General features: G+C 44.8%; 2 protein-coding genes across 5 annotated transcripts; both read left to right on the forward strand.

Annotated features, from left to right (window-relative positions):
* Nucleotides 1-1137: 1137 nt before the first annotated feature.
* LOC139388821 (hepatic leukemia factor-like) lies at nucleotides 1138-10029 on the forward strand. Of its 4 annotated transcripts, none has more exons than XM_071135742.1 (5): nucleotides 1138-1697; nucleotides 1966-2233; nucleotides 4252-4704; nucleotides 6900-7165; nucleotides 7298-10029. In XM_071135742.1, exons 2-5 carry the CDS (start codon nucleotides 2041-2043, stop codon nucleotides 7511-7513), a joined length of 1128 nt encoding a protein of 375 aa, XP_070991843.1. In that variant the 5' UTR covers nucleotides 1138-1697; nucleotides 1966-2040; the 3' UTR covers nucleotides 7514-10029. The 4 variants fall into 4 exon arrangements, with proteins under 4 accessions (XP_070991843.1, XP_070991841.1, XP_070991844.1 ...); XM_071135740.1 differs by having other exon boundaries at nucleotides 1190-1697; nucleotides 6900-7180; XM_071135743.1 differs by having other exon boundaries at nucleotides 1332-1697; nucleotides 2010-2233.
* Nucleotides 10030-11465: 1436 nt separating this feature from the next.
* On the forward strand, nucleotides 11466-26927 carry LOC139406058 (protein lev-9-like). The gene is made up of 7 exons (XM_071148521.1): nucleotides 11466-11712; nucleotides 17289-17422; nucleotides 17465-17542; nucleotides 17834-17987; nucleotides 25191-25302; nucleotides 26343-26416; nucleotides 26752-26927. The coding sequence occupies exons 1-7, from the start codon at nucleotides 11466-11468 to the stop codon at nucleotides 26925-26927; spliced, it is 975 nt and encodes a 324-aa protein (XP_071004622.1).
* The last annotated feature ends 390 nt before the right edge of the window (nucleotides 26928-27317 follow it).

Consider the following 27317-nt stretch of genomic DNA (forward strand, 5'->3'; position numbering starts at 1 on the left):
ATTATGATTTAAAATAGAAAAACATTTTTAGACAATGTGAATGTAATTTAAGGTCATTGTCAGTCTTTTATATATTCTAACTACCTCTGTAGTCCTGTTCTATACTCTCTCAAACCTTCTCGAATTGTTCTAACAGATTAATTATCATGAATAGGTCAGGCATAAAGGCATGCAATGTTCGTTTTGCAGTAAACTTCTGCAGTAAACACACATGTAGGATAGTTTATCATCAATCAATGTATCAATTGTTTCCCCATTAATTATACTCATGCTGTTGGCATATGCCTATTTGTAAAGAAAACAAGTGACTGGTACACACAGTAATATCCTCAGAAGGATGTATATTGTTCCTGGGATCTGTCTAAATATTGTTTTTCCAATGTCCGACTAGCAGTCAAAAAAAAGGAAACAATTTCCTGTGGCTCTTTGACTGTGGGTTAAAATACAGTACTGCAGACACCTCGCGCTGTTCTGCTTTGAATCGGTCTCACGCGGCCGTAGCATGGGGGGAATCCGTAGGGCGGGGCGGGTGGCCTAGTTCTTTCCAATAAGCGCTCACTAGGGGAGGAGACATTATTTTCTCCAACCAATCGAAACTAGAGCAACATGCATAAGGGTTGCACCTCCTCGTGACTGGGCCATGTGCGCTATTACAGCTATTCTGCTTTTAGGAAGCAACGTGCTGCTGTGTTCCTTTCGCCTGAAAACCCGGCAGCCGCTCACGTTTTCTCTGGATTACAAGCGGACTGGGAAAACTGTAGTCTACACTCAGTTGCTTGCAGGGCCCATTGCCAGTATAATGAAATAATCATGTTGGCAATCTATTTGGGCAATAATCTGTATGCCTAGATGAACGTTCTATAGAGGATATGTATCAAGGTCCCCTCAGTTGCTAGTGTCATTTAAAGACGTTAATTCAAAGTCATAATGATAACGGTGGCGGGTGATTGCTAACTGTTCATTTGTTTTCGTCCGTCTGTTCATGAGCATACAAACAACAAGTGCTTGGCGTGCCCCCTCGAGGTGTGGCACGAGGGGGGTTGTGTGTTTGTCATGCATATTGAACAAATAAGCCAATCATGCCTTCTCTCGCGCCTTGCCCTATGAGTTGTGACGTCACGTGAACTGCCCGTGTTCGTTCCAGCTGAGAGGACAGCCGTCGCGCAGCCCAAATCCAAGCCCGTGCTTCAGTACATTGGCTACACAAAGTACGCGGGGGACAAGAAGAACCCCCCCCTCCCGAAAGAACGATAGAGCGACAGGAAAGCTTAAAGAAAAAAGTAATACAGCTTGTCACCCGACAAATAGCGCGCGTACTCAGAGCCTTCTCCGCTTTTCGCTCTTCATTATTTGTTCGTTTGGCATTGTGGAGTAGGACATTCTTTTTCCTTGCTTCGAGTTTCATTTTGATAATTTTTGAATCGTCATTTGTTTGGGGTGTTGATCAACTCAGGATATTTTTCGACAACAACTTATTGTTTTCCAGCTCGGATTTTATTTTGTCCACCTTTGAATTGACCATGGGCACCAGTCATTAGTTTGACGTTTTACAACTGGTCTCTATTGGAGAATAACATCTTGATCTGCACCGGGGATTTAAAATAATATAGTGTTGCACCATATCTACTGGAATACTGTCTATTATAATGATACAACAGTGGATATAAGAACACTTCACAGCCTAAATAGAGGGAAAGGTAAGAACATGTTTATTGACATTCTAAACAAATCAAAGGGACACGTTTTGCAGCTATTGCTTGTTATTATTAGGCAACACTGGTATACTGAGCCTGGGAGTCAAACTTTAATGTTCTCATATCTTGTCGAGATATGCACTCACATATGCGTTTTATATTATTTCAACAAGTTTGTAATGTCATCTCAAATAGACTATTCATTGCACCTGGTTTGTACCCAATTCTAACTATAATAAATGTTAATTCAATATTCTCGTTAATTGAATAGCGGTGATCAATCTGCCAGTCATTTCGACTCCGCCTGCGCTCCAGGATCCTAATCAACAACCAGGTCCGGCCAACTATGTCCAGGCAGCTCACCCAGCTCCTGACCCCGGACCTCCCAGCCGGCGCTAGCCCGCAGTTCGGGAATTGCAACCAGTCTGGTGGCTCCATCAGCGGTGGACACCTCAACTCCATGGCTAGTTTGAAATCCCTCCTGCAGCATCCGATGAAGGGAGACCGTGCAATTCTCAAAGACTGCTGCGACGTTAAAGGTGAGAAGATAACTTTGATTTAATTTGATTGTTACATTGTTATCATGCAGTTACCACTGAAGGATCTACAGTGCAACAATGTTGCTGATGGAGTTTTCTGCACTTAGGCATGCAGTGTCTGTTAGCTTATGTTGTTTTTCTGTTATTTAGCATATTTTGTAACTGACATTCAATGAAATCATATCTACCAGTCTCCATTGTCTGCCTGACTCAATTGAGTACAGTACAGTGAAGACAGCTGTGCTCACCAGCATAACTTAATATCTGGCCCTGCCATTATCACACGCACATGACATGACACATGCACCACAGTCAGACTTGTTGTTTGGAAACAAAACAGATAATGTATACTGGTGTGGTTCTTCAGTACAGAGCTCAGCTCTGAATGATGATTCATGATTGACATTCTGCAACCAACACACACCATAGGATATACATGGTGGTGGAAGTTGTCCTTTAGAACTGATTCATGGTCAGTTTGTATTTTTACTACTGATAATACAGGTCAGGACCAGAATAGGGAAACTTTGTATCAGAATAGAACTTATACTCTTGAAAAAAAGGTGCTATCTAGACCCTAAAAGGGTTCTTCGGCTGTCCCCATAGGAGAACCCTTTGAATAACTATTTTTGGTTCCAGGTAGAACCCTTTTGGGTTCAATGTAGAGGGTTCTGCATGGAACCCAAAAGGGTTCTACCTGCAACCAACAAGGGATCTACCTGGAACCAAAATGGGTTCTCCTACGGGGACAGCCAAATAACCTTTTTGGAACCCTTGCTTCTAAGAGTGTAGGATCAAATACTCAGTTGGAAAATGTTAATAGAATCCAACCACTCCTATAGTATAGAGCAGTAAACCAGAAAGCATATTATGGGATAGTAATCATGTTCAAATCATGTTCAAATAAGTGACTTTGTTGAGCTTCACAATCAACTTGAGATACTTTTGGATGATTTGGACATGCTAATATCGGTCCCATGACTTGAATAGGATTTGTGCCACAAATGCTAAAACGTTAGCATGTGGAAACAGTGCCAGGGAAACTACTGTCATACCTTATCCATAGACAGTTTACAGGGTAAGGAAACCAATATGCCATTATCCCTGTAACACATTATTACATGGTCATTAGGCATAACAAACACTTTTATCCAAACACAAAGGTCACTCACTGTCCAATTATGACCCCCAAATGTCCAGTAGAATGATGGTGCCATCCCATGTTGCACTCTGCTGTGAGCTGAGCATGATGTTCTCATATGGATTATAATCTCCGCCCCTCCAATCCCCTGGCATAGTTTTAGATTAGCATGCAGATTAAGACCACATTTTTTGGTATATTATCTGCCTTGCTAAACAGTACCAGCGAGGCCTGTGGTATGGATGCCTATATTACCACATTCATTTGTCTCACCAAGTATAGACATGTAGTAAAAATCATATTGCTTTTCATCCAGCATTCTGATTTGGATTCTTGTGCAGTTTCTTGTATGACCATCTGTTACGGTCTGACTGAAGCATTCAGTGGTGTTTGTGCGCAGAGCAGTGCAGCTGATGCATCCAACGGTCACACCATTCCACAGATATCATCTATCTCTCAGTATCTATAGAGTTGACACATCTATAGGATAATTGTCCCTCTGGACCTCAACAGCTATGAGGCCTGGGCCATAGCACCCTCTTGTCTGATTGAATTAAATTGAATAGGTTTACAAGAACGCCTACAGCTTTGGACATAAGATAATTATATCCTGTCATATGACCCTAAGTAGTTCCCCCCCCAAAAACTGAAAAGCAAAGAGTGTATATGGAAGAAACCTTGTGAGGAACCAGACTTGAGGGAGTGTATATAGTGGGATACCATGACACTTTTTATTTATTTTTTTATAATCCCAAAATCACCTCTGACAGCACCAAGGGTCAAACATTTGATGTGACAACAACTCTTGAGAGTTCCAACCCCTGTCCATCCTTTACTAACCAATAACCTCCATTTTGTCTCTCTCCCACCATCCCAGACAAAGACAGAACCATCACAGACATGGATGAGGACTCCTTGGGTGGCGGGAACGGCGGCTGCAACATGCGTAGCGGCAGCAGCGGGGTGAGCAGCAGCAACAGTAACGTCAGCGGAGGAGGAGCTGGAGGATTTAACCAGTCTGCGTTCCTGGGACCCCTCCTGTGGGAGAGGACCCTGCCAGTGGAAGGAGGCCTCTTCCAGCTGCAGTACATGGACCTGGAGGAATTCCTCACAGAGAACGGCATGGGCGGAGTCCACGGCCAGAACAGTTCCAGTACAGCCCAGATCCCATCCCAGAGTTCCCAGTCGGCGGTGCCCAATCAGAGTTCCCAGTGTCCCCCCTCATCGCCCCCACCCTGCTCTTCAGCCTCCTCCTCGTCATCCTCATCTTCCCCGTCGCTCATCGGCCTGGAGGTGGCCCAGTCCAACATGCAGGGAGGACTTGACTATGGTGAGTAACCCGAACCGGGTGTCGGAGGAGGGGAGGGCAACATACAGGGATTTCTATGATGATTTTATCCCATGGATACAATACGGAACAGTGTACATCTGTTTATTGTACACATCTTCAGTAGGAACATGAGGAGAGGGGTGGAGATTGAGATGGTTAATGCTGATTCTATGGAAAGGGATTGTAGGGGTGGTGGGTGGTTGGTGAATGTATCGTAGTTCACATGGTATCGACAATGTATTCAGTGGTCCAGTTTGGCCAAATGAAGCAAGGATTATGGTGTTTGTTCATGTTGTTTTGGCCATGTGAAGTGGCAACTAGATGAAGGACTAAAATGGAGGATCAGTGACATGGCAGTTACCATGGTGACCCTGTATACAGGAGGGTTATGTCCTTAGAGAGAAGGCTGTAGTAAAGTCTGCACAAAGTCTTCATGTGATTCAGCTCTTTAAGTTGTCCTCAGTACTCATATTGAACTCCTCTCCTATGGTGACCAAGCATCATTTTCTGTGAAGCCAAATGGAATCCCTTAACGCTGAGTTAACTTGACGGAGAGGGAACAACAAGGAGGGGTGGAGAAAGCAACGACAGGAATTTCCTGTAGGCTACAAACTACCCTTCACACTGAGCTAGGTTTACCATTTAGGCTGCCTGAGAGAAAGAGACAGAGGAGACATTTAACAAATGAATCTCACAGTGCTGACAAAGGGGTTTGGTTTGGTTGGTTTATGTTCAATTCAGGTCCAAACAGCCATTTACTGAACACTAAGGTCTTACTGTACATAGGGAGATCAAGACAGAGATGAGGAGGGGAGGGAGAGGAAGTAGGTGTGTGTAGTGAGTGTTTGTGATCGCGTGTCTTTAAATCTCTCCTCACCTCACACGCTACAGCAATGTGCACGTGCAGCGTCCCTTCACGTGCCGAGGCTGTGAGCACTGGAGCAAGAGAACGAGAGGCAGGGCCAACCGGAGGACTGGGAGGAGTGGAGAGGCACGAGGGTGGGAGGGAGAGCGAGGGAGGGAGGGGGGAGGAAGAGGTTCCCATTGCCTGCTGATACTGAAGTTCAAATGGAATGTTTGAATGCAGAAGAGAGAGATTTACAGAGATAGTAATGATTAAGATGTGGTGCTGTACAGTAGATGGGGAATGTCAGTAGCCATTGTATTTAACCCTTCATAAACTGGTTGTTTTTTCGCTGCATTTCAGTTGTATTCCAATGTCACATGTCACAATAATACACTTTAGACAGTTTAGACATGAGTTAAATACGACACTTTCACATTTACAAGACAAATCGGATATTCATGCAAAAGAAGAATTGATGAAGACAAAATTGATATTGCGGGTTGGATGATGTGTTTGCTACATAGTCGTTACAGTGTAACACAAATTATGAGGCAAGACAGGAGAACGTATTTGTAATGATCTGATTTGAGTTTTCATTCAGACACCTGACCATTGACTTAACTGGAGGTGGGTGTAGTGTAGGCTGTGTTCTGATTGTGTTCTCGTAAAGGAGGAATAGGAAAAGGAAAAGGCTGTTTGGAGTCTTTATGATAGGAATGTCAAGGTGTTATGTGCATTAGGCCCTAAAGGGGGTGAGTGAGCTTTATAGAACATAGAGAACTGATTTCAAGGGGTGGGATGACGGTTGTATAACAGTTTTAGAAACATTTCAAGAAAACTGTTAAAACCAGCCTTATAGGAGTCTGGGCATGTTGATAATAATATTAAACCAGGATTGAAATATATATTCTGACTAAAAGGGTGATATTTAATTTTTATACACAAGACAAGTTGAGAAAAGTGCTCTTGCACATGTAAAGTTCCCATTTGAGTTCAATTTCTCCATGATAATTGATTCATGTTGAAGTGAAACGCACGTTCACGATAGTTGGAAAGACATTGGGCTGTAGAAATCACACTTGAAAGCAGGGAGAAAAACGTTCCTGTTTATTAGTTTCTCAGAGCAGAAAGTAGCTCCCTTCCACCACCTGGTGGACATGGTCTGTAACTGCAGCCTATCAGCTCTACAGCTCTTTTACTTGACTTATTTTGACTTGTCGATAAATGCTGTGTGTTATTGCTTTCTGATGGACCTGAGAGGTCAGTGAGTCATAATGTATCTACATGGAATCTCCTGGTTCATATAAAGGTTTAATAAGAAAATAACAACCGATTCTCTCTCTTTCAGGAGGCAGTCAATCGAGCATGAACGACGACTGCGGCTCGCCTGGTTCCTCTGTCTCCTCTTCGTCCTGCACTCCTCTCATGACGCCCACATCCAACGGTCCAGACGTGATGGGTGGCTTTGAACCCAACGCGGCCGACGTGGCTCTGTCCAGTGTGCCCGGCCAGGACGCCTTCGACCCCCGCAGACACCGCTTCAGCGAGGACGAACTCAAACCACAGCCCATGATCAAGAAGGCCCGCAAGATGCTGGTGCCAGCAGACCTCAAGGTTGGTAGTCAGAGAGTAGGTAGAAGTATTAAGAGTTGGTAGAAGTTGTCCCTAACCTCTGGTCCAGGGTCAGATCATTCTCTACAAGGTAATGTCAGTAGCTCTGTATCTAACGGTGTCTCCCTCTTTCAGGATGATAAGTACTGGTCCCGGCGGTGTAAGAACAACGAGGCAGCCAAGCGTTCTCGTGATGCGCGGCGCTTGAAGGAAAACCAGATCTCGGTCCGCGCCGCCTTCCTGGAGAGAGAGAACCAGGCACTCAGACAGGAAGTGGCTGACATGAGGAAGGAGCTCGGTCGCTGCCGCAACATTCTCAACAAATATGAGAATCGCCATGGAGACCAGTGAAGAAGAGGAGGAGAAAGAGAAGGAACTGATGGGTGGAATGGGGTGACATGATGATGATAACGATGATGATGATGATGAATGTATGAGATGATAAGAAGGGTGATATAAAGAAGCTCAGGTGTCACGTTTTGATGATGTCAGAGTGGACAGGGTTAAAGGTTAGGGACAGAGAGATTACATAACCTGGAGGACTGTTGCCCCTTTAGATGAAAGAAGAAAACGTCACTTTGAGGATTTTGATATCGGAGAATTGTATATTTTTATATTAAGACTAGAGGGGGAGCAAATTTTGGAAATAATTTTTGTATATTTTCTATATGAATGGGAAAGATGTAAGATATAGAGAGATGGAGGGCTATGACAAAATATCTTTTTACAGTAGATTGATAAAGGAGATGCTATTTTAGAGGTGTTAGACAGGGATTTTTAGACAGGATTCAGAGTCCGGGACTAGGAGGCAAGGCAGCCATTTTAAACTGTAAAATAGCGAGCAAAATGATTTTAAAATTGTACAGTTCAACATTTCTTTGTGGATTTTACTCAAGCACTTAATTTGTTTTCTTTGTTGTGTTTCTAACTGATGGGGTTTGGGCTGAAATGGTAGGAAAGTGAAAGAGAGAGAGAGCGAGAGAGAAATGGGAGAAACACTATTAACCCAGCACAATCTTCAGCACTTGTCCAGTGTTTGTAAATAACAAGTCCTTCATATTGTTACAACTTTTGCAACCTTTTAACAGTTTGGACTGTTTAGTAGTTGTCTAGATGTCTGGGCTTTGGTGCAACAGCTCTTACATTTGATTATAGCTGCACTATCTCCTCTGTCATATAGAGAATTGTATTATGTGACCCCAAGACTAGCAGGGCATTCAATCACACTACAGCTAATGGATGGGGCGACTGTTAGTTTTTATTATGTATACTATGAACTCATATTGCTGAGCCCTTGGCCATCTCTCTCTCTCGCTCTCTTTCTGTCACTTCTTGTCCTTTTAGATTGCTGTCAGTTCTAACTGATATAGAATATCTTGCCCAAGCTGGGTTGGTAGGATTTTTTAGTTGTTCTGGTTACAGTGGACCGTTTTGATCTTCTCTCTGCATTGTGATGTTTTTTTCCTTCCTATGTTTTTTATATCGAATTGATCCAATCCCAACACGGTTAATGTCGCTTACAACCAATCACGAAAAGGCTACTTTTACCTTTAACCAATCCTAACAACCGGTCTCTGTGGTTCTAGATTGTATACATAATACCACAATGTCTTCACACCCTCCTAAATAGTCCACCAACTACCCAGGAAAAAGCACACTTGTGTTACTGTACAATATTAATGATTTTAGCTAGCATTCTTATTATTGGTAGAAGATAAATATTGTCTATATTGAATATACCAGTTTGTGTATTTTACATAGGTATATGCTAAGTGTGAATGTTGCAGAGATAAGATGCGTGTATGACTGCGTATATGCAAATTATATTCCAGGAGATGGGGTTTGTGGTAGGGTGTCTTATCAAATGTGACCCTATTCTCCCATATACCCAGGGAATAGGTTATCATTCGAGATGATGCTATTATTACTCTCCCCATCGATCGGAATGGTGTTAAATTCTCAGATTTCTGGGACTAATAAAAAAGCCAAAATGTCAAATGTTGATTTATTAAGGTTGTTGATACTTTCTGTCAGTTCTCCGGCATTTCTGTGTTGTTGAGCATCGTCTTAGTATCCACATAGTGTCGTGTTTCCCTACCGACTCACTAAACCCAGGGGAGAGAAAGGGCCCAGTCAACCCAGTCATAGTGCTTATTTTCCTCAACGACCATGTTATAAATAACTACCATTACTATTATTATGATTATGATGATTGTTACCCCCCTTTATTGTTGCTGTTATATATAATTGAATGATTTTATTTCTTTGGATGAACATGATTTGTTTCGTGTTGAAGCATCTTTGATCTCAAGCTATCCTCACAGAGAGACTATTCAGACATGCATCCTTGTTTTTATGTCACTTCCTGCCCTGCACCATGTACATCCTGTTTTGGTCCCTCGAGGGCCGCTGGTTTGTTCATAACCCCTATGGACAGTTTATATCCGGACTTCTCTGAAATACAGTTCCCAGAGGATGGCGGCCATCTTGGTTTCTCTGTTGATCATGGATTCCACAATCTCGCTGGCTCATCTCATACCTGGAGAACGACAGCGGTAGAATCCCATGCACTTCTGACTGTACACGTCTGTTCAGTTCTCTAGTTGTGTATGGACTATGCACGCTAGCCACAGTTTTCCTCTTGGTTTTCTGCAGCCTATTTTCACCTCAGTGACTGTATGTATGCTCTCCCAACTGGATGCTGTTCCTGATCTCCCTGACGTGGATGATGATAACTCTTATAGTGACTTTTATTGAACTACAACCACCCAGCTGCACCGGTGGTGTCCACTGTTCCAGCCCACTCAGTGCTGGCAATGGGGATGTCGTTGAACTTTCCCCAAAACACAAATAAAAGATTGTTCTTACTTACTGCTTCTCTGTTTTCTTTATATTTACTCACGTTTTACATTTACATTTTTTGTTATTTAGCAGACACTCTTATTCATCTTAAGATAAACTATATATGCAAAAGTATGTGGACATCCCTTCAAAATTAGTGGATTTGGCTATTTCAGCCACACCGTTGCTGACAGGTGTATAAAATTAAGCACACAGCCATGAAATCTCCATAGACAAACATTGGCAGTAGAATGGCGTTACTGAAGAGCTCAGTGACTTTCAACGTGGCACCGTCCAACAAGTCAGTTCATCAAATTTCTGCCCTGTTAGAGCTGCCACGGTCAACTGTAAGTGCTGTTGCTGTGAAGTGGAAACGTCTAGGAGCAACAACAGCTCAGCCGCAAAGTGGTAGGCCGAGGCTGCACAAGCTCACAGAATGGGACTGCCAAGTGCTGAAGCATGTAACACGTAAAAACTGTCTGTCCTCGTTTGCAACACACTACCGAGTTCCAAACTGCCTCTGGAAGCTATTTCAGCACAACAACTTCGCCAGGAGCTTCAATGGGTTTCCATGGCCAAGCAGCCGCACACAAACCTAAGATAACAATTTGAAATGCCAAGCATCGGCTGGAGTGGTGTAAAGCTCACCGCCATTGGACTCTGGACCAGTGGAAACGCGTTTTCTGGAGTGCTGAATCACGCTTCACCATCTGGCAGTCCGACGGACAAATCTGGGTTTGGAGGAAAAATGGTCTGGGCTGTTTTTCATGTTTCGGGCTAGACCCCTTAGTTCCATTGAAGGGAAATCTTAACGCTACAGCATACAATGACATTCTAGACTTCCAACTTTGTGGCAACAGTTTGGGGAAGGCCCTTTCCTGTTTCAGCATGACACTGCCCCTGTGCACTATTTTTGTATTTATTTATTGAACCTTTTTTTAACTAGGTGTCACGTTCTGACCTTAGTTCTTTTGTCATGTCTTTGTTTTATTATGGTCAGGGCGTGAGTTGGCTGGGTTGTCTCTGTTAGTTTTTATATGATTAGCTATTTCTGTGTTTGGCCTGGTATGGTTCTCAATCAGAGGCAGCTGTCAATCGTTGTCCCTGATTGAGAACCATATTTAGGGAGCCTGTTTTCTATTGTGTTTCGTGGGTGATTGTTTTCTGTTGTGTGTCTACACCAGCCAGAACTGTTTTCGGTCGTTTCTCTTTGGTATTTTTTGTTATTTCTGTGTTCATTTTAATAAATATGGACACACACCACGCTGCACCTTGGTCCTCACCTTCTTCCACCAACAACGGCCGTTACACTAGGCAAGACACAACCTCTCCCTCAACATCAGCAAGACCAAGGAGTTGTTCGTGGACTATAGGAAACAGGGGGGCCACCCACATCAACAGGGCTGTAGTGGACAGGGTCAAGAGCTTCACGTTCCTTTGTCCACATCACTGAGGACTTAACATGCTCCCTTCACACCAGCACAGTTGTGAAGAAGGATTTGGCATGGCCCCTCAGATCACAAGGAACTTTTACAGCTGCACCATCGAGAGCATTCTAACTGGTTGTAGAACCGTCTGGAATGGCAACTACACCGCCCTCAACCGGAAGGCCCTACAGAAGGTGGTGCAGACGGCCCAACGCGTCACTGGGGGCGAACTCCCAGCCATCCAGGAAGTACACTATCTGTCTGAGAAAATCCCCCAAAATGGTATAAGATGGTATACAGTCACTTTTCAGCCCTGTTTACATGTATATCCTGCTACCGGTCACTTTTCAGCCCTGTTTACATGTATATCCTGCTACCAGTCACTTTTCAGCCTTGTTTACATGTATATCCTGCTAGCAGTCACTTTTCAGCCCTGTTTACATGTATATCCTGCTACCAGTCACTTTTCAGCCATGTTTTATGTATATCCTGCTAGCAGTCACTTTTCAGCTCTGTTTACATGTATATCCTGCTAGCAGTCACTTTTCAGCCCTGTTTTATGTATATCCTGCTACCAGTCACTTTTTAGCCATGTTTTATGTATATCCTGCTAGCAGTCACTTTTCAGCCCTGTTTACATGTATATCCTGCTACTAGTCACTTTTCAGCCCTGTTTACATGTATATCCTGCTACCAGTCACTTTTCAGCCCTGTTTACATGTATATCCTGCTACCAGTCACTTTTCAGCCCTGTTTACATGTATATCCTGCTACCAGTCACTTTTCAGCCCTGTTTACATGTATATCCTGCTACCAGTCACTTTTCAGGCCTGTTTACATGTATATCCTGCTACCAGTCACTTTTTAGCCCTGTTTACATGTACATCCTGCTACCAGTCACATTTCAGCCCTGTTTACATATGTATATCCTGCTACCAGTCACTTTTCAGCCCTGTTTACATGTATATTCTGCTACCAGTCACATTTCAGCCCTGTTTACATGTATATCCTGCTACCAGTCACTTTTCAGCCCTGTTTACATGTATATCCTGCTACCAGTCACTTTTCAGCCATGTTTTATGTATATCCTGCTAGCAGTCACTTTTCAGCCCTGTTTACATGTATATCCTGCTACCAGTCACTTTTCAGCCCTGTTTACATGTATATCCTGCTACCAGTCACTTTTCAGCCCTGTTTGTATATCCTGCTACCGGTCACTTTCCATGTATATCCTGCTAGCAGTCACTTTTCAGCCCTGTTTACATGTATATCCTGCTACCAGTCACTTTTCAGCCCTGTTTACATGTATATCCTGCTACCAGTCACTTTTCAGCCCTGTATATCCTGCTACCAGTGCCCTGTTTACATGTACATCCTGCTACCAGTCACATTTCAGCCCTGTTTACATGTATATCCTGCTAGCAGTCACATTTCAGCCCTGTTTACATGTATATCCTGCTACCAGTCACTTTTCACATGTATATCCCTGTTAACATGTATATCCTGCTACCGGTCACTTTCCAGCCCTGTTTACATGTATATCCTGCTAGCAGTCACATTTCAGCCCTGTTTACATGTATATCCTGCTACCAGTCAATTTCAGCCCTGTTTACATGTATATCCTGCTACCAGTCACTTTTCAGGCCTGTTTACATGTATATCCTGCTACCAGTCACTTTTTAGCCCTGTTTACATGTACATCCTGCTACCAGTCACATTTCAGCCCTGTTTACATATGTATATCCTGCTACCAGTCACTTTTCAGCCCTGTTTACATGTATATTCTGCTACCAGTCACATTTCAGCCCTGTTTACATGTATATCCTGCTACCAGTCACTTTTCAGCCCTGTTTACATGTATATCCTGCTACCAGTCACTTTTCAGCCTTGTTTACATGTATATCCTGCTGCCAGTCACTTTTCAGCCCTGTTTACATGTATATCCTGCTACCAGTCACTTTTCAGCCCTGTTTACATGTATATCCTGCTACCAGTCACTTTTTAGCCATGTTTTATGTATATCCTGCTAGCAGTCACTTTTCAGCCCTGTTTACATGTATATCCTGCTACCAGTCACTTTTCAGCCCTGTTTACATGTATATCCTGCTACCAGTCACTTTTCAGCCCTGTTTACATGTATATCCTGCTACCAGTCACTTTTCAGCCCTGTTTACATGTACATCCTGCTACCAGTCACATTTCAGCCCTGTTTACATGTATATCCTGCTACCAGTCACTTTTCAGCCCTGTTTACATGTATATCTTGCTACCAGTCACTTTTCAGCCCTGTTTACATGTATATCCTGCTGCCAGTCACTTTTCAGCCCTGTTTACATGTATATTCTGCTACCAGTCACATTTCAGCCCTGTTTACATGTATATCCTGCTACCAGTCACTTTTCAGCCTTGTTTACATGTATATCCTGCTAGCAGTCACTTTTTAAGTTTAAACCCACCTCAACAGTACCCCTGCACACTGAAGAAGGTGCTTGCACTGACTGTGTATATATATATATTTGCATTCTCGTGTTTCAACTTACTTCTTGTGTTTTTTTTACAATATTATTATTAATGATATTACTGCACTGTTGGGAAATACTTTCACTGTACGATGAGACAAGGACATCCCTGCCGGCCAAACCCTCCCTAACCCGGACAACGCTGGGCCAATTGTGTGTCGCCCCATGGACCTCCCGGTCGCGGCCGGCTACGATAGAGCTTGGGCTCGAACCCAGAATCTCTGGTGTCACAGCTGGCGTGGCGATTTATTTTATTTTTTATTTCACCTTTATATAACCAGGTAGGCTAGTTTAGAACAAGTTCTCATTTACAATTGCGACCTGGCCAAGATAAAGCAAAGGAGTTCAACACATACAACAACACAGAGTTACACATGGAGTAAAACAAACATACAGTCAATAATACTGTAGAAAAATAAGACTATATACAATGTGAGGAAAGGAGGTGAGATAAGGGAGGTGAAGGCAAAAAAAGGCCATGTAAATACAATATAGCAAGTAAAACACTGAAATGGTAGATTTGTAGTGGAAGAATGTGCAAAGTAGAGATAGAAATAATGGGGTGCAAAGGAGCAAAATAAATAAGTACAGTAGGGAAAGAGGCAGTTGTTTGGGCTAAATTATAGATGGGCTATGTACAGGTGCAGTAATATGTGAGCTGCTCTGACAGCTGGTGCTTAAAACTAGTGAGGGAGATAAGTGTTTCCAGTTTCAGGGATTTTTGTAGTTCGTTCCAGTCATTGGCAGAAGATAACTGGAAGTAGAGGCGGCCAAAGGAAGAATTGGTTTTGGGGGTGACCATAGAGATATGCTTGCTGGAGACGAGTATATTGAATATTTGTTCCTGTCTTTGTTGTATTGACATAGGCTGTGGTTTTGGTTGTGTGTTATGGTTGGGGCATGCGGATACACTCCCGGCTACAAACTTATTGAATGCATTTGCATTTGTAAGTGAATTTCCCCACTTATACAGGAGTAATAAAGGCCCAGTTCACCAATTTTGTATTTATTTTTTACATTTATATTTTTCAGTGGGTGCTGCAGCTATAGCACCCCTACTTGCGGCTATGGTAGGGCAGTGTACTGCAGCACCCTCAGCACCCCTACTTGCGGCTATGGTAGGGCAGTGTACTGCAGCACCCTCAGCACCCCTACTTGCGGTTATGGTAGGGCAGTGTACTGCAGCACCCTCAGCACCCCTACTTGCAGCTATGGTAGGGCAGTGTACTGCAGCACCCTCAGCACCTCTACTTGCAGCTATGGTAGGGCAGTGTACTGCAGCACCCTCAGCACCCCTACTTGCAGCTATGGTAGGGCAGTGTACTGCAGCACCCTCAGCACCTCTACTTGCAGCTATGGTAGGGCAGTGTACTGCAGCACCCTCAGCACCCCTACTTGCAGCTATGGTAGGGCAGTGTACTGCAGCACCCTCAGCACCCCTACTTGCGGCTATGGTAGGGCAGTGTACTGCAGCACCCTCAGCACCCCTACTTGCGGCTATGGTAGGGCAGTGTACTGCAGCACCCTCAGCACCCCTACTTGCGGCTATGGTAGGGCAGTGTACTGCAGCACCCTCAGCACCCCTACTTGCGGTTATGGTAGGGCAGTGTACTGCAGCACCCTCAGCACCCCTACTTGCGGCTATGGTAGGGCAGTGTACTGCAGCACCCTCAGCACCCCTACTTGCGGCTATGGTAGGGCAGTGTACTGCAGCACCCTCAGCACCCCTACTTGCAGCTATGGTAGCTGGCCCCATCTGATTCCAACTTCAGTTCACATTTCAACCATGATTTCATGTTCCGACCTCTCCATTTTACTCTCCTGGGCAAGGTACTCCATTCCAGGTTTGATTCATCTATCTACAGTGCCTCCAGAAAGTATTCATACTCCTGGACTATTACACTTTTCTAGAAATGTTGAAAATGCAAATTTATTGAAAATGAAATATCTAGTTTTACTTTAGTGCCTTATTGCAAACAGGATGCATTTTGGGAATATTTTTATTCTGTACATGGCACGTTTTAGGTAAGACCCAGATGCAGACAGTGTCGATGAAACAAAAGTTTATCACTAGGACAGGGACAGGCAAAACGACAGGTCAAGGGCAGGCAGAGGTCAGTAATCCAGATAGGGTGTGGCAGGCAGGCTCAGGGTCAGAGCAGGCAGGAGTCAATAATACAGTATGGTGTGACAAGGTAAAGAATGGTAGGCAGGCTCAGGGTTAGGGCAGGCTAGAACTAGAACAGACAGGAGCAAGTGTAAAAATGCTGGTAGGTTTGCTGGTAGGAATTTTGAATTACATATCAACAGTAGAAAATAGGAGAATATCTTCTATCTAATGATGCCAACTTTATTTCTCAACTCCTAATATTGAGGAAATTACACTTATTGGAGCCAATTAAGAAAGTAAGCTTTCTTGACTTGTCTTGGACATACATTTCTCCCAACACAGGGCTAAACTTTGTATAACCAGCTAAACAGCAGCTATTAGTGAAAATGTGTTTGGAGTGACCTTTCTAGCTAATAGGCAATGATAGAGTTTACACTTCCTCTTCCCGTTACAATGTGGAGAGGTCAACATAATGAAAAACAGTCTATCAGATCTATTCATTTTAAAATACTGATTACTTCTCCTTGCCATTGTCATTCACCTGATGATAAGACAAGACATGCAATTTATTTGGGGGGCTAACGTATGATGGGGGTCCCTGGGTGGACGGTTTGCCTGGGAGGGGGTCCCTGGGTGGACGGTTTACCTGGGAGGGGTTCCCTGGGTGGCCGGTTTGCCTGGGAGGGGGTCCCTGGGTGGCTGGTTTGCCTGGGAGGGGGTCCCTGGGTGGCTGGTTTGCCTGGGAGGGGGTCCCTGTGTGGCCGGTTTGCCTGGGAGGGGGTCCCTGGGTGGCCGGTTTACCTGGGAGGGGTTCCCTGGGTGGCCGGTTTGCCTGGGAGGGGGTCCCTGGGTGTCCGGTTTGCCTGGGAGGGGGTCCCTGTGTGGCTAGTTTGCCTGGGAGGGGTTCCCTGGGTGGCCAGTTTGCCTGGGAGGGGTTCCCTGGGTGGCCGGTTTGCCTGGGAGGGGGTCCCTGGGTGTCCGGTTTGCCTGGGAGGGGGTCCCTGGGGGGCCGGTTTGCCTGGGAGGGGGTCCCTGGGTGGCCGGTTTACCTGGGAGGGGGTCCCTGGGCAAGAAAAGGTTGATGACCTCTGACATAATAATATATGCCATTTAGTAGACACTTCTATCCAACGTGACTTGCAGACATAAAAAACGTTTTCTCATTTGGGTGGTTCCGGATATCAAACCCACTATGCTTACGTTGCATTCACCATGCTCTACCAACTGAGCTAGAGGGCCACATCTCTCCACCTCTGTCTCTCTCCTAGTCCAGGCATCTGATGCGTGTCCAGTGAGGCTGCTGGGTAACGAGCGGAGAAGGACGTGTCCAAAACCCTGTACACAGGACAAGGACTGTGCGCCAGTGTCTGTGACGGCCAGTGTGGCCTCAGCTGTGTGGCTCAAGGTACGTGTGTGTGTTCTGGTTTGTCAGTGTGGCCTCAGCTGTGTGGCTCCAGGTACGTGTGTGTGTTCTGGTTTGTCAGTGTGGCCTCAGCTGTGTGGCTCCAGGTACATGTGTGTGTTCTGGTTTGTCTGTTGGACCTCAGCTGTGTGGCTCCAGGTACGTGTTTGTGTTCTGGTTTGTCTGTTGGACCTCAGCTGTGTGGCTCCAGGTACGTGTGTGTGTTCTGGTTTGTCAGTTGAGCCTTAGCTGCGAGGGATAATTATTTTAATCATTGCACATATTCATGTGTGTTCCAAATGAGGAAATGAGGGCACTTGACATGGCTTTACATCATCACCAGTGATGCCCCATCTGGAAGTGCCTTTTCAGTTTGTTGCTTCCCTCCTCTCTCCCACTCCCTCCTTCTCTGCCCTCCTCGAGGTGCGTTGTGACACAGGCTACATGTTGCCCAATGGCTTGGATGCAGCCATCCGTCGTTGCCAAGGCGACCGACAATGGAGCAGTGATGATCCCAACTGCACAGGTGGGTACAAGAACAGAGCAGAGAGGCAGAATGTTCTGGATGCAATTTAGATAACATTATCTCTGCTCATTAGAAGTACCCTGGAAATAGGGAATGGGAAGGGAAGGGGGTACCTAGTTAGTTAAATAACTGAATGAATTCAACTGAAATGTGTCTTCCTCATTTAACCCAACCCCTCTGAATCAGAGAGGTGCGGGGGACTCCCTTACTTGACGTCCATGTTGTTGGGGGATTATCTGCCTTGCTCAAGGGAGTTACTGGCTCAACACTCTTAACCGCTAGGCTACCTGCCGCACCCAAAGAATGGAATGGAAAGCACATACTGCACAGTGAATGGAATAAAACATAATTCACTCCCTCTGGTCTATTCAGTCCATTTCTATGTGTTACATCATATTCTATTATATTTATCTTTTTTCCCAGAAGTAGTTTTTCAAAAAGGGTTATTTTCTCCAGGGTTCTTCGGCTGCCCCCATAGGATAACCCTTTTAGGTTCTAGGTGTCTCTCTCTCTGTGTGTGTGTGTGTGTGTGTGTGTGTGTGTGTGTGTGTGTGTGTGTGTGTGTGTGTGTGTGTACCTCAGGAATGAGGCCCTCTGTGATGGTGTTATTTTGTTGGCAGTTTGTCTGTTTGCATAGACTGAGACATTGTGTAACCAGGGCCCATTCTCTAAATTGCCTTAGCAACGGGACTATCAGCTGTTGATACTAGGACTGCAGTCCAGAGAGAGGCAGGGCTTGATTAGTTCACAGTGTCTGTGCCAGATAGGGTGAACAAGCATGTTCTAGTCTTCATCTCCTCCTGGCTGGGTTCTTTTAACCTTTATTTAACTGTTGTGTGTTTCAGTGTGTGAGTCAAGTGTGTATTTTAAGAGTGTGAAGGTCTGCATGCATTCGTGTCCTCTGTGCATTTTTGTGTGTGTGTGTGTACTTATAGTGTTATATGTTTGTGTTTGTGTGTGTGTGTACTTATAGTGTGATATGTTTGTGTGTGTGTGTATGTGTGTGTGCATGTGTGTGTGTGTGTGTCCATGTCCCAGTCTCACAGAGCTCCTTCACAGAGACAGGCAGTAGGTTGGCTGGGTGTCTTCCTGTGTGTATTCGAGCTGTGCTACATCGTGCTTATTGAGAGGCAGTGGGCGGTAGATCACTGTCAGGGTGTCAAATAGATGTGTGTATGTGTGTGAGTTTAAGAAAGAGAGAGAGACAGAGAGTGGGGGGGGGGGAGAGAGAGAAAGGGTGAGGAGAGAGAGAGGGGGGAGAGAGCGAGAGAGGGGGGCGAGAGAGAGGGGAGAGAGAGAGAGAGAGAGAGAGAGAGAGAGATCGAGAGAGGGGGGAAGAGAGAGGGGGGCGAGAGAAAGGAAGAGATTTTGTGTATATATTGAATGTGTGTGGGAAGTGGATCACAGATAAAGTGTCAAAGAGCTGTGTGTGTGTGTGTGTGTGTGTGTGTGTGTGTGTGTGTGTGTGTGTGGGCGACGGATCACAGTCAGAGAGCTCTCTTGCTCATGCAGCTTTGGGCCATGCTGTTCCCTCTTCTCCTCTCCTCTCTCATCCTCTCTTACTCTCATCCTCTTCTCCTCTCATCCCTTTCCATCTGAGAGGCCCCTGATAAGGTCTCTCCCCTCAGAGAGAGCCAAGGACAAGCAAGCAGCTCTGGGCTATTTAGTGTGTTTGTTTGTTGAAGCAGAACTGGGGTGTGTGTGTGTGTGTGTGTGTGTGTGTGTGTGTGTGTGTGTGTGTGTGTGTGTGTGTGTGTGTGTGTGTGTGTGTGTGTGTGTGTGTGTGTGTGTGTGCGTGTGCGTGTGTGCGCGCATGGGGTGGACTTGACCGGGAAAGAGGTGCACAGCTTTGACCACCTGGTCATCTATGGACATCTCTCTGCTTTCACTATCACTCCTTTAAGACAGAGCTACCTGTCAGCCAACAGTAGTTTCACACTGGGCCCTGGCTGTGTGGGAGGCAGGCAGGGAGGGAGGGAGGCTGGAGAGCACACAGAGAGAGGAGGGCCACAGTTAGAACACTGAACCAACCCAGCTCCAGGCACTCACACTCACTCCCCATACAGCCACACACTCAACTCACTCACCCTGCCCATACAGAATTTATAGAGCTACGTATAGGATTAGATATATTTCAAAAACACTCAGTGAACTGACCCCTTTTGTTGTTGCTCATGTGTGTCTATGGGAGAGTTTTACACAGAAGTGAGCCTCTCTCTACCTGCTGTCGTTACTTTGCATATCACACCACCCATCGAACATCCCTCCCTATAAATCTGAGGTCACTTCAACTCCCCTACAAAGAGCCTCTCTTGATATTTAAATTTCCACGAACGAGAGGCTCTCATACTTCCAGGAGCCATCCATGCGATTACACAACTAATGCTGCATCTCTCTCTCTCTCTCTGCCACTGTCTCTCTCTCTCTGTCACTCTGTCACTCTATAACACTCTTGCTCTCTCTCTGTCACTCTGTCACTCTCTCTCTCTGTCACTCTGTCACTCTCTCTCTCTCTCTGCAGCAGTATGCGTGCTTATCAGCTAGTTACCATAATCTATTTTCAGATTCCTGTTTTCACAGATGATATTCATTTTCCTGACTCATAGCTATGACTACCTGCAACACCTTTAACCTACAAAGGTTATTGTTATATGAGTCACCTGGCCAGTTAAAGGGACATGCGAGGTGTTGACCGCTATGTATCCTGAAGAGGAGTCCCCCCCATTCCACTTCTCCCTGTCTGCTGTGTCATCTCACACCTACAGTACATTCAGAAAGTATTTAGACCCCTTGACGTTTTACACATTTTGTTAGGTTACAGGCTTATTCTAAAATGGATTACTATGTTTTTTCCCCTTCATCAGTCTACACACAATACCCCAATGACAAAGCAGACGTTTAGGCAAATTTAGAACCCCCCCCCACACACACACACACACTGAAATATGACATTTCCGTAAGTATTCAGACCCTTTACTCAGTACTTTGATGAAGCACGATTACAGCCTCAACTCTTCTTGGGTATGATGCTACAAGCTTGGCACACCTGTATTTGGGGAGTTTCTCCCATTCTTCTCTGCATATCCTCTCAAGCTCTGTCAGGGTGGATGGGGAGTGTTGCTGCACAGCTATTTTCAGGTCTCTCCAGAGATGTTCGATTGGGTTAAATTCCGGGCTCTGGCCGGGCCACTCAAGGACATTCCGTCACTTGTCCCAAAGCCACTCTTGTGTTGTCTTGGCTGTGTGCTTAGGGTTGTTGTCCTGTTAGAAGGTGAACCTTCGCCTCAGTCTGAGGTCCTGAGAGCTCTAGAGCAGGTTTTCATCAAGGATCTCACTGTACTTTGCTCCGTTCATCTTTGCCTCGATCCTGACTAGTCTCTCAGTCCCTGCCTCTGAAAAACATCTCCATAGCATGATGCTGCCACCACCATGCTTCACCGTAGGGTTGGTGCCAGGTTTCCTCCAGATGTGACTCCGGGCATTCAGGCCAAAGAGTTCAATCTTGCTTTCATCAGACCAGAGAATCTTGTTTCTCATGGTCTGAGAGTCTTTAGGTGCCTTTTGTCAAACTCCAAGTCGGCTGTCATGTACCTTTTACTGAGGAGTGACTCCTGTCTGGCCACTCTATCATAAATGCATGATTGGTGGAGTGTTGCAGAGATGGTTGTCCTTCTGGAAGGTCCTCCCATCTCCACAGAGGAACTCTGGAGCTCTGTCAGTGTGACCCTCGGGTTCTTGGTCACCTCCCTGACCATGGCCCTTCTCCCCCCCATTGTTCAGTTTGGCTTGGCGGCCAGCTCTAGGAAGAGTCTTGGTGGTTCCAAACTTCTTACACCACTGGGTTCTTGAGGACCTTCAATGCTAAATAAATGTTTTGGTACCCTTCCCAGATCTGTGCCTCGACACAATCCTGTCTCTGAGTTCTATGGACAATTCCTTTGACCTCATGGTTTGGTTTATGCTCTGACATGCACTGTCAAGTGTGGGACCTTATATAGACAGTTGTGTGCCTTTCCAAATCATGTCCAATCAATTGAATTTACCACAGGTGGCCTCCAGTGAAGTTGTAGAAACATCTTATGTAAATCCTGGAAACAGGATGCACCTGAGCTAAAGTTTGAGTCTCATAGCAAAGGGTTTGAATACTTATGTAAATAAGGTATTTCTGTTTTTTACTTTTAATAAAATATCTAAAATGTCTAAAAACCTGTTTTCATTTTGTCATTATGGGTGTAGATTGACGAGGAACACATTTAAAATATATATATTTTAAAATAAAACTAACGTAACAAAATGTGGAGAAAGGCATCTGAGTACTTTCCCAATGCACTCCAGCTGTTAACTTTCTCTCAATCCCGTTATTCACATTAGCTAAACACTGCTCTGTGTGTGTGTTTGTCTGTGTGTGTATTTGCATGTTGTGTTCCTGTATTTTCTATTAACCCTATTATGCACATTAGTTACATGCTGATATGTGTGTCTTTCAACAATGTGTGTTTCTGTATGTGTGTAGGCTATGAATGGTATTATGCTCAACAGCACATAGGCACCACCAGTGAATGACATACAGGGCCTTCAGAAAGTATTCACACCCCTTGTCTTTTTCCACATTTTGTTGTGTTACAAAGCGTGATTAAAATAGATTTAATAGATTTTTTTTGCCAACAATCTACACAAAATACTCTGTAATGTCTCAGTGGAAGAAACATGTTTTTTTTTTATTAATGAAAAATACTATATTTTGATTAAAGAAATATATTCAACCCACTGAGTTAGAATGTTATGTTAGAATCACCTTTGGCAGCAATTACAGCTGTGAGCTGTGAGACTAATAGCTTTGCAAACCTTGATTGTACAATATTTGCCCATTATTCTTTTTTAAATTCTTCAAGCTTTGTCAAGTTCATTTTTGATCATTGCTAGACATTTTCAAGCCAATTTAAGTCAAAACTGTAACTAGGTTACTTAGATTCAATGTCATCTTATCTTAGTAAGTAACTCCAGTGGCCTTGCATTTTAGTTTATTGTCCTGCTGAAAGGCGATTTGTCTCCCAGTATCTGTTGGAAAGCAGACTGAAACAGGTTCTCTTTTTACTTTGCCTGTAATTAGCTCTATTAATTTTATTTTTGTTCAAAAAACCTCCCTAGTCTTTGCCGATGACAAGCATACTCATAACATGATGCAGCCACCACTATGCTTGAAAATATGAAGACTGGTGCTCAGTGATGTGTTTGTGTTGGATTTGCCCCAAACATATAATACAGTATTAATTCAGTGTCTTATTGCAAACAGGGTGCATGTTTGGAATATTTTCATCCTGTACAGACTTCCTTTGTCATTTAGATTAGTTTTGTCGAGTAACTACAATGTTGTTGATCCATCCTCAGTTTGCTCCTATCACAGCCATTACACTCTAACTGTATCATGACACAAGGTGAGACCCAGATGCTGACACAGGAGGCAGATGGTGGGAGTCATACAATGTTTAATAATACAAAAGGAGTAGGCAAGAGAATGGTTGTAGACAGGCAAAAGGTCAAAACCAGATCAGAGTCCAGGAGGTACAGAGTGGCAGACAGGTTCGTGGTCAAGGCAGGCAGAATGGTCAGGCAGGCGGGTACAGAGTCCAGAACAGGCAAGGGTCAAAACCGGGAGAACTAGAAAAAAGAAAATAGCAAAGGCAGGAGTACGGGAAAACCGCTGGTTGACTTGGAACATACAAGACGAACTGGCACAGAGAAACAGGAAACACAGGGATAAATACACTGGCACAGAGAGACAGGAAACACAGGGATAAATACACTGGCACAGAGAGACAGGAAACACAGGGATAAATACACTGGCACAGAGAGACAGGAAACACAGGGATAAATACACTGGCACACAGAGACAGGAAACACAGGGATAAATACACTGGTACAGAGAGACAGGAAACACAGGGATAAATACACTGGTACAGAGAGACAGGAAACACAGGGATAAATACACTGGTACAGAGAGACAGGAAACACAGGGATAAATACACTGGCACAGAGAGACAGGAAACACAAGTATAAATACACTGGCACAGAGAAACAGGAAACACAGGGATAAATACACTGGTACAGAGACAGGAAACACAGGGATAAATACACTGGTACAGAGAGACAGGAAACACAGGGATAAATACACTGGTACAGAGAGACAGGAAACACAGGGATAAATACACTGGGGAAAACAAGCGACACCTGGAGGGGGTGGAGACAATAAAGAGGACAGGTGAAGCTGATCAGGGTGTGACAAACTGTTTTAAAGTCACCATTGGCATCATGGTGAAATCCCTGAGCGGTTTCCTTCCTCTCTGGCAACTGAGGAAGGACGCCTGAATCTTTTTAGTGACTGATTGTGTTTATACGCCATCTGAAGTGTAATTAATAACTTCACCATGCTCAAAGGGATATTCAATATCTGCTTTTTTTTTACCCAGACCCTTGCAAGGCATTGGAAAACCTCAATGGTTTTTGTGGTTGAATCTGTGTTTGAAATTCACTGCTCGACTGAGGGACCTTATAGATAATTGTATGTGTGGGGTACAGAGATGAGGTAGTCCTTCAAAAATCATGTTAATTATCACCATTATTCCACACAGAGTTATTCCATGCAACTTATTATGTGACTTGTTAAGCAAATGTTTACTCCTGAACTTATTTAGGCTTGCTATAACAAAGGGGTTGAATACTTATTGACTTAAGACCTTTCAGCTTTGAATTTTTTATTAATTAGCAAAAATGTATAAAAACATAATTCCACATGATGGGAAATTGTGTGTAGATCAATGACACAAAATCTAAATGTAATCAATTTTAAATTCAGGTTGTAACACAACAACATATGGAATAAGTCAAGGGGTGTGAATACTTTCTGAAGGCACTGCAAAATATCATCAGCACCCTGTGTGTGTGTGTGTTGTGTGTGTGTGTGTGTGTGTGTGTGTGTGAATCAGTTGAACAGAATGTACAAATGTCTTTTGTTACAGATGTGCTTCTCACTCTCCCTTTCCCTCGCCCTCTCTCTACTCCCTCGCTCTTCCACCCCTCTCTTCCCTCCTCCCTCCCTCACCCTCTCCCTCCTCCCTCTCTCTGTTCCTCTCTCCTCCCTCGCTCTTCCACCCTTCTCTTCCCTCCTCCCTCCCTCATGTGCGTCTACGTCTGCCCCCTCTGTAGCCCCCACCTCCCCCCAGGTCTCATGTCCTTTACCTGAGGAGTTGACCAACACCTTCAGCATCGATGGATCCACAGTCGCTGGAACAACCATCCGCTACACCTTTCTGTCTGGGTGAGAGAGGGAGGGAGAGAGTGGGAGGGAGGGAGGGTGAGAGAGGGAGGGAGGGTGAGAGGGAGAGAGAGAGAGAGAGAGAGAGAGAGAGAGAGAGAGAGAGAGAGAGAGAGAGAGAGAGAGAAGGAGGGTGAGAGAGAGGGAGGGAGGGAGGGAGGGAGGGTGAGAGAGAGAGAGAGAGAGAGGGTGAGAGAGGGAGGGAGAGAGAGAGAGAGGGAGGGAGGGAGGTTGAGAGAGGGAGAAGTTAGGGATGCAAGCTAGAGAGGTTAGAAGAGGCAGGGTGGGAGAGCGAGAGACAGGATGGCAGACAAAGGATAGAGAGAGATGGGTGGTAAGGGGTAGAAGTGGAGTAACTTCATTATGTAGAGACTGGGCTGTCTGCATTACTGTTGTTAACTAGGCCATTAATATGCTTTTTACTGACTCACATCTAATAATGTATCACATCCCAATGCATATGTCAGTTGGAATCATGTATTGTATGCAAAATACACACTTTCTGAAACATTTAACCCCTGCTTCACCGCTTAGTGTATTACCAGTCAATTAGACATATCTATTTTTAAATCTGTTTCTTTACCAGGTGAGTTGACTAAGAACATGTTCTCATTTGCAGCAACAACCTGGGGAATAGTTACAGGGGAGAGGAGGGGGATGAATGAGGCAATTGTAAACTAGGGATTATTAGGTGACCAGATTGGAAATTTAGCCAGGACACTGATAAATGCCATGGGATCTTTAATGACCTCAGAGAGTCAGGACACAGCAGTTTAACTTCCCACCCGAAAGACGGCACCCTACACTGCCCTGGGGCATTGGGATATTTTTTTACACCAGAGGAAAGAGTGCCTGCTACTGGCCCTCCAACACCACTTCCAGCAGCATCTGGTCTCCCATCCAGGAACTGACCAGGACCAACCCTGCTTAGCTTCAGAAGCAAGCCAGCAGTGGTGTGCAGGGTGGTATGCTGCTGGCAAATAATAACCACCCCCTCTCACTCTGTCTCTCTCCCGCTCCCCCTCCCCCCATTCTCTCCCCAGGGAGCTGGTGGGAAACAGTGAGAATCTCTGTAATATTGATCAGACCTGGCAGTACCCTCAGCCCATCTGTCAAAGTATGTGTGTGTGTTTTATAATATATAGTGTTTGATAGAGAGAGAGAGCAAGCAGAGGGAGAGCATCAGAGCCATGGAATTTGATGGTTGGCGTGTGGGTGGATGGATTGGGCCTTTTGAGTGTGAGTGTGTGTATTTGTGTATTTTGCGGAGGAGGTTATTGTACTCTGCACTTGAAATCGTTCTACTTTGTGTGTGTGTGTCTTTTTGTGTGTGAGAGAGACTGTAATGTCGGTTGTTATGTTTCATAGTGCTTTACTGCCACCTTTTGGCCTAAACAGAGAATAACATCTCTTGCCAATTCATATACAGTGACCCTCTCTCTCCTGTTCCAGGGGTGTGGTGCCCGCCCCCCCAGGAGGTGAACCAGGGGTACCTGGTGGCGGTACAGAGGACTGAGTACGATGTGGGTGATGCCATCTATTACCTCTGTAAGAAGAACCACCTGCTGGATGGACCCAACCGGGTCACCTGCCAGCCCAACAGCACCTGGAGTGCAGTGACCTACTGAAGAGGTGAGTCCTAACTGATACACCCAGGGCCCACTGTGTGTGTGTGTGTGTGTGTGTGTGTGTGTGTGTGTGTGTGTGTGTGTGTGTGTGTGTGTGTGTGTGTGGGAGAGACAGAGAGAGTGTAGGTATAATATTGACCTTTCTTCTTTATTTGTATAGAGATGAACACTTGATTCTCACAACAATTAGGACACCCTGATAACTCTCTCTCTCGCTCCCACACGAGCATGCACACACACACACACACACACACACACACACACACACACACACACACACACACACACACACACACACACACACACACACACACACACACACACACAGAGATCCATATTTTGCATGTTCTAAGGTTACATGCCCTTGGATTAAATGGTGATATGATCTGA

Source organism: Oncorhynchus clarkii, chromosome 3 (genome assembly GCF_045791955.1).
Source record: "Oncorhynchus clarkii lewisi isolate Uvic-CL-2024 chromosome 3, UVic_Ocla_1.0, whole genome shotgun sequence".
In the NCBI taxonomy this organism is placed as follows: domain Eukaryota; kingdom Metazoa; phylum Chordata; class Actinopteri; order Salmoniformes; family Salmonidae; genus Oncorhynchus; species Oncorhynchus clarkii.

Coding starts and splice junctions, on each gene's coding strand:
- LOC139388821 (XM_071135740.1), top strand. CDS start 2,041: ATGTCCAGGCAGCTCACCCAGCTCCTGACCCCGGACCTCCCAGCCGGC. Junction 2,234..4,251: donor AGACTGCTGCGACGTTAAAG/GTGAGAAGATAA, acceptor CCACCATCCCAG/ACAAAGACAGAACCATCACA. Junction 4,705..6,899: donor GCAGGGAGGACTTGACTATG/GTGAGTAACCCG, acceptor TCTCTCTTTCAG/GAGGCAGTCAATCGAGCATG.
- LOC139406058 (XM_071148521.1), top strand. CDS start 11,466: ATGCTCCCTTCACACCAGCACAGTTGTGAAGAAGGATTTGGCATGGCC. Junction 17,543..17,833: donor GTGTGTGTTCTGGTTTGTCA/GTGTGGCCTCAG, acceptor GTGCCTTTTCAG/TTTGTTGCTTCCCTCCTCTC. Junction 17,988..25,190: donor TGATGATCCCAACTGCACAG/GTGGGTACAAGA, acceptor CCCCCTCTGTAG/CCCCCACCTCCCCCCAGGTC.